This window comes from Epinephelus moara, chromosome 24, assembly GCF_006386435.1.
Source record: "Epinephelus moara isolate mb chromosome 24, YSFRI_EMoa_1.0, whole genome shotgun sequence".
NCBI lineage: Eukaryota > Metazoa > Chordata > Actinopteri > Perciformes > Serranidae > Epinephelus > Epinephelus moara.
The window spans coordinates 11,699,709-11,711,982 of record NC_065529.1 but is presented as its reverse complement, the minus strand read 5'-3'; the positions used below and the strand labels follow the sequence as shown (position 1 = coordinate 11,711,982).

Genomic DNA, 12,274 nt, shown 5'->3' with positions numbered 1-12,274 from the left:
TGTGTGAATGTTAGAGTGGGATCAGAGGGGTTAATCTGAGCAAGCATGTGTTCGTGTTCATGCGTGTACTGTAGATGTGACTGTGTGGCGTCGGAATAAAAAAAAAGTGCTCCGCAACGTTATTTAATACATCAGTAATATTGTCTGTTTAATGCATATGCCCCCCCACCACCCTCTGCGTGACTTGAAATTATGGCCCCCCCTTGTTCAGATGCGTTCCGCGGTCCATGACTGTAGCAGCAGATAGGTGATACAGGAGGCTGTTCTTCTGATCCTAATGTAGACAAGCATCTTCCCTGCGGGACTTAGCTGTCGGCTCCTGACCAGCAGCTGACCATGGTGAAGTGCAGTATCTAATCTTTATTACTTTCATCCCAGGTTTTCATTGGGAACTGCTCCGCTCCTTTCAGCATCCAGCGGTATCGACGGACTTGCCATGAACTCCTGCAGAGGTATGTAGGGAAAAAAATCTAAATGTTTTTAATAGTTTATTGTTCACTGTAAAGCAGTGGTTCCCAACTGGTGGGTTGCGGTCTAAAAGTGGGTTGCGGGGTCATTCTGTCAAACATATAAAGTTTGTGAAAAAAAACCCCACACTTTTAAGTACAGTAAATTTATGGCTGTAGAGTGTGTGGCTAACCGACAACTACTTGACAGAGTCAGCAAACTAGCTCAATGACATGGCCTAATGCAAGTATGATGCTGAATGTATTAAATTGTGGACCTCAAACTAATGACCTGGACCAGCCAGGCACCACTGCTGTAAACTGTGCTGAAAGAGCCCAGACAAATCAAGCCGACATCAAATAATAGTGGCGGACTGTTGTGTCGCCTCACATCCCCTCTGCCAAAAAGTTGCACTTGAACAAATGCTAAAGACTACAACCAGTGGCCGATTAACACGTACAGTCTGCGCCTGAGTGAGAAGAAAAAACTCTTCAGACCAGCGGGCAGGTTTCGATCTCACTCCCTTTTGACTTCAGTAATTTGTTTGCTTACCTCACTTTTGTTTCTTAACTCGTGCACTGAGCGGTAAATAAGAATTGTTTTTTTCCTCACTGACGGTCTCCGCTGCTGATTCAACATGCTAAATCAGCTGAAAAGCCCCCAACAAGGACCGACGAGTGCGGAACACCCTGCAAAACCTAGGGTGACAGACACTCACCTACGGCCTGACAGTCATAAAAACCTGGATCAGCATTGGAAATGTGAAACATGCTACTAAAGCCTCTATTCTGAATATCTGATATCTGTTAATGGCTATTTATTTGGAAGTTACACTTCCATTTTTTGATAACATCTATTTCTTGTTCGTTAGGAGTTTAAAATCCACTAACTGTAACAGTCAGTCACTTTGGACTTAAGTGTCGGTCAAATTAATTTAATATCATGTAATATATTAAGCTTGAATTCTTGTGTGGATTATCACAAGATTCACAACAGTTCAGAAAGGTTCAAAGGGTCAGAAAAAAAACTTGAACTTTGAAGTATTCAAATGTGTGTGATCCATTTGTCAAGTCGCAGATGATTTGAATTTAAGATGCACATTTAAAACAGTTGTACTGGTGTAGTGGAATGAGATTAGTCTATCATTCCCCCAGTTGAAAATGTCCCTTATTTCCAGCAGGGAGCCATAATGGCGAAACTTAAAGAGGAGCTCTGGAAAACTCTGCAGGACCTAAAAGAAGAGGAGTTTGAGAATTTCAAGTGGTTCTTGGAGCAGGATGGGCTCCTGGAGGGCTTGTCAGGCATCCCAGTGTCTCAGCTGGAGAAGGCAAAAAGGCAGCACACTGTCGATCTAATGGTACAGAAATATCCAGGTTCTGGAGCTCTGAAGGTAACCTTGAAGATTTTAGAAAACATCCACAGGAATGATCTGAAGCAGCATCTTCAAAACCTCCCCCTGGGACACAACAGTAAGTTGTGGAAAAGTAAAAATATGAACATGTTAAGTGTCACATTCATCTCATTAATTACTGCATGAATTATGAACATTGTATTAATAGAAATGTGCTTTAAAAAAAGGTAAAGACTAATTTACCATTTACTATGGTACACCACCATATGGGCAAGGCCATAAGCAAGATGAGATGGAGATCTGAGAACTTTGCTCAGCTATTAGTGGCTTAGTGGTTAGAACAGGCACCCCATATACACTCAGTCCTTGCTGCAGTGGCCGTGGGTTCGCTTCCAACCTGTGGCCTTTTGCAAAAAACAAACACATTGCAGTCCTATTTTTCAGGGGAGGCCAACCAACTGAAATTCAGTGCAAGATAAATACATCTGTGTTCTCTTTTAAACTCTACAGTCCATGCTTAGCAGGTGTAACCTACCATGAAAGAAGGCAAGATATAATTAGGTTAAAACTTTGTTTCTTAAGTTTCACATTATGACTTATGTCTGCGTGTCTCTCTTGCTCTCTTGTTTTAGATGGTGCTAAGAAAGAAGAGTATAAGGGAGAGAAGCCCAAGCTCCAGTGGGTGCAGCAGTTTGCAGTGGATGTGACTCTGGATCCTGATACAGCAAATCCTCACCTCATCCTGTCTGGTAACAGGAAACAAGTACGCCATGGTGACGTGAGGAGGAATCTGCCAAACAACCCTGAGAGATTTTACAGATGTGTGAACGTCTTAGGAAAGCAGAGTTTCTCTTCAGGAAAATTTTACTTCCAGGTTCAGGTTGAGGGGAAGACTGCCTGGGATTTGGGAGTAGCCAAAGAGTCGATTGAGAGGAAAGTCCAGATTACAGCAAGCCCACAGAATGGCTACTGGGCTCTCATGATGAGGAATGGATGTGACTACGGGACGATGGATGGTAAGCCAGTCCTTCTCTCTCTGACAAAGAATCCTAAAAAGGTGGGAGTGTTTGTGAACTATGACGAGGGTCTGGTCTTCTTCTATGACGTGGATACTGCAGATATTCTCTACTTCTTCAGCGGCTGCTCCTTCACTGAGAAACTCTACCCATTCTTCAGCCCCTGTACTAATGATGGTGGTACAAACTCTGCCCCTCTGATCATCTCTTCTGTCAATGACCCACTGAGCCTTGAGACACGTGACACTGGTGATCAAAAAGAAGAACATGAAAAAAAGAAGGCTGAGGTGAAGAGCGCCCAGCAGTTTGCAGTGGATGTGACTCTGGATCCTGATACAGCAAATCCTCACCTCATCCTGTCTCGTGATGGGAAACAAGTGCGTCATGGTGATGTGAGGAAGAAACTACCGGACAACCCTGAGAGATTTAAGAAATGTGTGAGCATCTTAGGGAAGCAAGGTTTCTCTTCAGGAAAATTTTACTTTGAGGTTCAGGTTAAAGGGAAGACTGCCTGGGATTTGGGGGTGGCAGAGCAGTCAATCAAAAGGAAAATCCAGATCACAACAAGCCCTCAGCATGGCTACTGGACTATCGTGCTGAGAAATGAAAATGACTATGAAGCTATTGATGATGATCCTGTCTGTCTGTCTCTGAATCAGCCTCCTCAGAAAGTGGGAGTGTTTGTGGACATTGATGAGGGTCTGGTCTGCTTTTATGATGTAGATTCTGCAGATCTCCTCCACTCCTTCACTGGCTGCTATTTTACTGAGAAACTCTACCCATACTTCAGTCCCTGTACTAATGATGGTGGTGTAAACTCTGCCCCTCTGATCATCTCTCCTGTCAATCAGGAGACAAATGACACTGGTGACCAAAAAGAACTTGAAAGAAAAGCGCCTGAGCTGAAAAGCGTCCAACAGTTTGCAGTGGACGTGACTCTGGATCCTGATACAGCCCATCCTCACCTCATCCTGTCTGATGATGGGAAACAAGTACACCACAGTGATGTGAGGAACAAACTACCGGACAAGCCCCAGAGATTTACCAAATATGAAAGCATTTTAGGAAAGCCGAGTCTCTCTTCAGGAAAATATTACTACGAGGTTCAGGTTAAAGAGAAGACTGCCTGGGATTTGGGAGTGGCCAATCAGGCAATCAAGAAGAAAGTCCAGATCTCAACAAACCCTGAGAATGGCTTCTGGACTATAAAGCTGAGGAATCAAAATGAGTATGAAGCTAATGATGATGATCCTGTCCAGCTGTCTCTGAAGTCACATCTTCAGAAGGTGGGAGTGTTTGTGGACTATGATGAGGGTCTGGTCTGCTTTTATGATGTAGATTCTGCAGATCTTATCTACTCCTTCACTGGCTGCTATTTTACTGGGAAACTCTACCCATTCTTCAGTCCCTGTACTAATGACGGTGGTGTAAACTCTGCCCCTCTGATCATCTCTTCTGTCAATCACCCACTGAGCCATAAGACACATGACATCAGTGATGAGAAGGCAGAATACAAAAGAAAGAAGGCTGAGCTGAAAAGGATACAGCAGTTTGCAGTGGACGTGACTCTGGATCCTGATACAGCAAATCCTCACCTCATTCTGTCTGATGATGGGAAACAAGTACACCACAGTGATGTGAAAAAGACATTACCAAACAACCCTGAGAGATTTTACAGTTTTGTGAACGTCTTAGGAAAGCAGAGTTTCTCTTCAGGAAAATTTTACTACGAGGTTCAGGTTGAGGGAAAGACTGCCTGGGCTTTGGGAGTGGCCAAACAGTCGATCAAGAGGAAACTCCAGATCGCAGCATGTCCACAGAATGGTTTCTGGACCATAATGTTGACAAATGAAGATGTGTATGAAGCCAATGATGATGATCCTGTCCAACTGTCTCTTAACCATCCTCTTCAGAAGGTGGGAGTGTTTGTGGACTATGAAGAGGATCTGGTCTCCTTCTATAACGTAGATTCTGCAGATCTTCTCTACTCCTTCACTGGCTGCTCCTTTACTGAGAAGCTCTACCCATTCTTCAGTCCTTTCACTAATGACGGCGGTGTAAACTCTGCCCCCCTCATTATCTCTCCTGTCAATGAGCCACTGAGCCTTAACACATGTGACTTTGGTGGTGAGAAAGGAGAACCTGAGAAAAATAAGACTGAGCTGAAGAGTGTGGAGGAGCTCGCAGTGGAAATGACGCCGGATCAAGATACTGCATGTTCTAATCTCATCCTTTCTGGTGATGGGAAACAAGTACACAATGATGATGTGAGGGAGAAACTCCCAAGTAACTTTGTGAGGACCATATTTTGTTGCAAGTGTTGTCTCTCTCCAGCAGAGAAAGAGTAAAGTGTTAGTAGTAAAAAGGTGTATCCCGGGACGAGGAGGCACTTGGTTCACTAGTTATTATGTTACTATGTCGTTGGGTCTGCTCAGGGTGCAAAACTCATCTCCTTTTTCTCCCAAACTGAGGCCTCACCTGCATCCTAACCTTGATAACATGCAGCCTTTGCCATGCAGATGTCTTTGTTTTTTCTGGAGGTAATAGAGATGGGCTGTCCAATGCTGTAAACCTTGTTATGCCCTGTTTATCTCAGTTAGGGAAATCAGTGACTGTTATTTGGTTTCTCTTAATTTCCTCAGGTTATATGTTTTGCCTTTCTATTTAGTTTTGGTTAGTTTTGTTGGCCTTTGCCCACCCTGAAGTTAAATCATGCTCTGCATCAACAGTATTTGTACTGACTGAATGAATGGATGAACTTTATTCATATAGCACCTTTCATGCATAGAATGTAGCACAAAATGTTTTACAACTCAGCAGCAAAGACATAAAACCATACACTTACACAAAACCCGTTCAAGGAGAAATTAGAAAAAAAAAAACATTAATTTATCAATCAATTTAGAAAAATATACAAATATTAAAACAGATAACTTCTAGTTATAAGCTTTATTAAAAAGATATGTTTTGAGTCCTCATTTAAAACTGTCCACTGAGCCAGCATGTCTTATATTTAAAGGCGGGGTGTATTTTGGGGGCGTAGTAGCTAAAAGAAGCATCCCCAAAGGTTTTTGTCATTTCTGACATTAGGAACAGTTAAAAGAGCAGCTGTCGAGAATCTCAGGGTTCGTGGAGGGACATAAAATGATAGGAGTCTGTGATATAGGAGGGGGCAAGGCCATTAAGAGCCTTAAAAAAAAAAAAAAAAAAAAAAAAGATTTTAAAAATCAATTCTAAAAGATACTGGGAGCTGGTGATGGTCACGCAAAACAGGAGTTATATGGTCTCTCTTTTTAGTTTTTGTCAAAACCTGGCAGCAGCAGCAGTCTGAATGCTCTGTGGTTTTGCAATGGCAGTTTTAAATAGGCCAGTGTATAGAGTATCACAATAGTCAAGACAACCGGAAACAAGAGCATGAACAAGCTTCTCAGCATCTCACTGGCTCAGTAGAGGTCGTACCTTAGCTATATTGCGTAAATGATAAAATACAGTTTTGGTTAATGAATTAAAATGAGCTTTAAAATCGAAATCAGAAGCTAAAATTATGCTGAGGTTTCTTACTTGAGGTCATCTCCGTGTGGCCAGATGACCCAGTTTAGTGAGAACCGGATCCCTTTTTATTTTTTGGGCCAACTAGGAGGATCTCAGTCTTATCTTCATTTAGCTTGAGGAAGTTCTGGCTCATCCATTCATGAATGGCTAACACATGGTCAGAGTGTTTGGGTCATCTGGCTTAACATAGAGCTGTGTGCCATCAGCATAGCTGAGGAAACTCACACCAAACTGACGGATGATGGATCCCAATGACAAAACACAATGTGACTCGTTAATGTATTACAAATATTATTAAGATTAAAGAAAAACTTCAAAGTTGCAAATTTTATTATCAAAACTTAATTTGGTGAGTTGCCGGTTTACAAACAAACAGAAGCATGACAGCTTCTACCACAGTGATGGCTGAAATTAAAGGATTTGCTTTTAAAACGAAGCTTCTTTACATATCACACACAGTGTCCTTTCCTCTGGACACCAGGAGGCTTTAAATAAATATCACTTTGCATTTAGATAATCTCTTCAAAGAAACCTTAAACCATCTTTCAGATAAGATCAAAATGGATTTGTGCAAATGGTCTACTCTATTATTATCTCTATTAGGAAGAATAAATGTTTTAAGAGTAAATGTTCTCCTAACATTTAATTTTCATGTTATGTATCTGCAGCATTTTTAAAACTCTTAAATATATTTTAAGATATATGCCTTTGGACTCTCTTATATTTATAAAGCATCACTCAATACATGCAAATTAACAAACATGGTTATAAAACAATTCAAAGGTTTGCTTCACAAAAACATGCAGTTAAAGTTGTTCAATAATCTAATCTAGGTTGGTTTTAGATTTAAATACCTGGCAAAACATTTGTAGGTATACGTGGCTTATTTACAAGTAGCAAAATCAAAGAAATTAATTGTCGGGTTATCCCTAAACTATCTCACTCCTGTAAATATGCACACAATTCAAAGATTACTCACCAAACTGCCCTACATGCAAAACTAAAGACGGAAAATGTATGCATCTGTTTTAGCAGCGTGATCTGCTGGAAAGTTTCACTTTAAGCTTCACTAACTCAGTTTTTGCTACTAATTAAATGCCTGATTTTCAATTTGTTTTAAAAAAAAAAAAATCCGAGTATTTTTGCAATAACATAATTTGCTAAGAAATGTATACTTTGGAAAATATGGAAAATAAATCTTAAACTTTTTCAGCCATTTCTGGACCAAATATCACAATTTTTTACTTTAAGATAGATTAACTCTTAAAAGACATGACTGTGGTTATATTTATCTATAGTCCTTTGGTTTCTGTCATTTTTTTGTTTGGAAAACTGGTGACAAACTTTTCCAAAAGCATTTCCTGAAGAAGGGACTGATGCTAATGGAATTTTTTTTTTAATGATTTATTACTATGATCATTATTATTAAATTAAAAGTATCTGACTTTGTTATGTTAAGCTGGGTAATAGAGTACTAAACTTGTAACTAGAGATAAAGGGATGTGGTCTGTAAGATCCAGGAACTTTCCAGGAGCCTTGGTGCTGTTCTTGCTTTATGTTGTTTCTGTCTCCACACTTGGTTTACAGCAGAATCTGAGCGAGCATTCAGAGAAGATTAACGATGAAGCTAAAAAGGTTGAACAAACAGACGAGAGGTGGGGTTGGCTAGTACAGATATTGCTAACCAACAGGGTCTGAAGAGGGAACGTTGACTCTTGAAATGAGCGATAGTTTCCAACCGTCATGTGAGGCGCGTCCTGCCTCTGTGGATTGATCTGTTAACTTTGTGCATGTTCCACTCTTTATCCTCTGCAAATTTTATCCACATTAAGTTTGCCTTTGCATTTACAGGAATACAGTCTCAGTGCAATGCTGAGAAGGAGAGAGAGGAAGGATGACAGTGAAGTCACATTTCGTCATATGTAGTAAATCACTGCTAAAATTCACGAGTGGTCTCATGTTGAAACCTGCAGAAGGAAGTGAGACTTGTATCTGCCCATAGTCAGCATCTGTTGTGCGGTTTTCAAAAAGCACTGTAGCAGATACTTTGACTTTATGACCTAGAGTGGCTTTGACCTTTTTCCTCTGAACTATAGCAGTTATTATAGTTTTGTAATTTTTAATTGTTTTAAATTTTATTTATTTATTTATTTTTTGTTCTTCAGTTTAGTTTCATTTAGATTCTAGGGTGGGTTTGCTTGTTTCAGTTTAGGTTTCATCGCTGAAAAATGTTTATTTTAACTTTATTGGTTTTAGTGTTTTTTTGTGTAATATGGGGGTATTTGTCAGAGGCAAGATTAAAGACGTTTGTAACAGGTATAACAACACAACACTTTGGAAAGCGATTGGCTCATAGTCTTGCACAGTAGACATCCTAGGCTGCTTTTACACCTGCCCTGTTTGGTTCAGTTCAATCAAACTCAGTTGGTTTGCCCCCTCAGTGCAGTTCGTTTGGGCAGGTGTGAACACAGCAAGGTCTCAGTCTGGTTCCAAAGGAACTCTGGTGCGGTTGGTTTGTGGTGAGAATGTGTTCCGACCTGGATGTGAAGCAACTGCAGTCACATGACACACTGTTTGGGTTAAACATGAGCATGTTACAGTCCTGGAGGATTATTAATGTGCACCTCCTCCTGTACTGCCTTAATATGCACATTCAGCACATCCAATGCATCAAAACATTGTTTTCTAGTTGGAGCCGCGCCTCGTTTTCAAACTGTATGGTTTGACTAAAATGAACAATGACAGCAATATAGTCCACGATGAGCAGCGCTAAAATCAACCTGCGTAGTTGTCCCTCCATTGTGACATTAGAAAGTGTCACATTTATCTTGCAAGTGTACTCTTCTTCAATGTTTTGTAACACTGTTTCTGATAGTTTTCTTTTTTTTAATCTCAATTTCTTATTTTTATTTCAGAGAACTCAACCTAGTTTTATTTAACTAAAGTAACTTTAAACTATCGTAGTAAGTTAGTTGACGAAGGTATAATTCTATTTAAGAAGAGGAAGAATATCTTCCAGCAAGTCTTATTCATGAGCTGGTCTGATGACTTGTGTATGAGCTCACATGGAGTCCACCTCAATGAGGAACCAGAGAAAAACAGTGCAAAACCAAAAGATGATGAGAAGCTTGTGAGAAAAGCAAATCAGAGTTTTTAAGTGGAGGCAGACTGAAAATTCCACAGGAAGAAGAGGAAGTCAAGGAAAAGACAACTTTCACTTCTCCCTGACTAAGGATCACAAACTCATCGTTCTGCACTTGAAGAACTCGGTGCTGAATTCTTGGTGAGTTGTATCAGTGTTTCTTTCTTAAAGAGAGACAACAGAAGTTTACTCAGGACTGCTGGTCTTACAGGTGTAGAGGGTGTTCTTAGAGGTGTAGAGGGTGTTCTTAGAGGTGTAGACGTGGTCTTACAGGTGTAGACGTGTTCTTAGACGTGTAGATGTGGTCCTACAGGTGTAGATGTGGTCCTCTTTGACTCTTAATTTTGGAGGAGTACTTTTTCTAGTTTTGTCTCCTTAAATAATAAAAATAATTATTAATATTATGACAGCTGTTACTACCCACAAGGTTTCTTATATTTTCAGTGTTTAAATCTAAAATCTAACAGTACAACACAATGAATGTAAAGAGGGAGGGTGCATTAAACTAAAGTTTCAGCCTGCACCTTTTTGTCTCTGCTTTACAAGTTATGACTTAATATTGTTTGTTTTGTTCGTGTGTATTTATTTGAGTTGTTGAATTTAGAAAAAGACTAAATTAAAACTAAACTAAAACTAAATGAGATGTTTACATCTTAAGAAGAAAACTTTACTCATAGAAAGAAATCAGAAGATCAAAAGAGAAAATGGTAGATAACTTTTACAATTTCACTAGGATAATCAGACCATCATTACATTGTAAAGAGCAGTAAAGATGGTAAAGATTTAACTGTTGAGAGACATCTCCCTTTCTCTTAATAAGCATTTTAACAAGTATCAAAACAGTGAAAATTAGGGGTGTAACTGTTCACACAGTTCAGTTTCTATATGACACAGTGGTGTCACGGTTCAGTAGGAATTTCACTGATTTCTAAAATTTTTAATTTATAAAAACTACCATCATTAAATATGATGTTTTTGACTTTAGCAATGATGGAGCTGTACCTGAGTGACACATCCTCTGATGAGCTCCTTTAAAAATATTAAAGTTAGTAAAATAGTTATAAACAAATTCAAACAAAGAAACAGTTCTGGTTCTGAAATGAAAGAAAGATTTACTTCTTTTTTCAGTTTCTAAATGTGTAAGAACCATTACGCTTGGGTGGAATCACGGTATTACGATATACCAGGGTTTTTAGAAATCCCAATGGCATGATTTTAAATAGTGTCATAGAAACAGGTGCTCCTCTTTCTGTTAAAGGGGAACTAATGTTTTTTTCAACCTGGGCCCTATTTTCCGATCTACTTTTGTCTAAATGAGTGATAGGATGTTCAATATGTGACATTTCTCCAGTATGAAGCTAGGGCTGACCTGCCTGAGCGCGCACTATATTAAATAATAGGGCACTCAGACAGCGTCAAACAACATCAAAATACGTCCACGCACTCAGACAGCGTCAAACAACATCAAAATACGTCCACTAAAAGTGCATTTTTTTCCCACAGAGATAGGCTCGGATTGTTAGTATAATTATCCGACGACATAACGGAAAGGAGAAATGAATGTCCGTCTTTACCTTTAGCTGGATTCAGACATGTTCCTCTGCCTGTTGCTGCTCCCTCTCTCTCCTCGTCCGCTCCTCAGTTACAATGAGCTCTGCGTCCGTGTACGTCTGTGTACTCCGTGTTCACATAAATACGGGCAGTCATTCAAATGGCTCATCCAGATCCAGTTGGTCAAAATCGGGTAAAAATTCGGACGTTTGTTGTGGCAAGTCAAAACACTCACTGAAATCTCACGTCTTGCGAGATTTGAGTTGTTGCAGAAAGTTACCGCTGGAGTGACCTCACAAACGCGAGGAGTTACTCTGTTTGGAGTAGTCATGGCTGAATTTTTGGTGTGCACATGTAACTGAACAGAGTTAAGCCTCGCTATAACTGCTGGTGAGCAACCCTTGGAATCTGCGTTGTGTGGTCAATAATGAGGAGGCTCGTTGTCCTTTTATTCTCTGAACCGGAACAGGATATGCACTGGTCAGTCACACTGTAGGCTCATTACAGGCAGCTCACACATAGCATACTCGGGCACGTCACTCATCAACTGGCAATGTTTTTAACGCCCGCAGTGACATTTTTGACACAGCAAATTATTAATACAATTATAAAAATACAAAAATATGTACCGGAACAGGATATGTACTGGTCAGTCATACATTTGGCTCATTACAGGCAGCTCACAGAACAGCACGTTACGTTAGCATAAAGCTAGCTGTTTCACAAAGTGCATAGAGTCGATATCTGGACACTCTATCCCTCATAAAGTTGTAACACATAAACTCGTAACTCACTCCAGTTACATTTTCATAATACAGTCCATATATGTTCATTAATGTCTGTATGTGTTCACAGTCAACATACAGACATTAATACACGATATTTGTTCACAGTGCTATAAAAAGCCAATGTACATGACCTGATCAGCAAAAAACAGCAGACAGACACAGTTAGAGACTCGCTGGTGAACATAGTGGAGCATATAAGGTAATGATGTATCAGTGTTGTGTCCACAGCTTGTTGGGCCAACAGACATTAACGACCTCAAGACTGAACATTTCACTGAATTTTTATCAGGGAGCCAAAATGGTGAATCTTCCAGTGAAGCTCTGGAATGCTCTAGAGGAATTAAAAGATGATGAGTTCAAGAAATTCAAGTGGTTCCTGAAGCAGGATAACATCTCAGCGGCTCAGCTGGAGAAGGCGGACAGGCAG

General features: G+C 40.1%; 1 protein-coding gene across 7 annotated transcripts in view; it reads left to right on the top strand.

Moving 5' to 3' along the window:
- LOC126386070 (uncharacterized) overlaps positions 1 to 8,352 on the top strand; it is a 23,078-nt gene extending 14,726 nt beyond the window's left edge. For 3 of the 7 annotated variants that reach the window (XM_050038182.1, XM_050038181.1, XM_050038183.1), the window contains exon 4: positions 2,431 to 8,352. In XM_050038182.1, the coding sequence (XP_049894139.1) occupies positions 2,431 to 5,162 (2,732 nt within the window). In that variant the 3' untranslated portion in view covers positions 5,163 to 8,352. Of the gene's footprint in view, positions 1 to 378; positions 453 to 1,624; positions 1,917 to 2,430 lie in introns of all 7 variants that reach the window. The other 4 variants (XM_050038179.1, XM_050038180.1, XM_050038177.1 and 1 more) reach the window with 2 other exon arrangements.
- Positions 8,353 to 12,274: the final 3,922 nt, after the last annotated feature.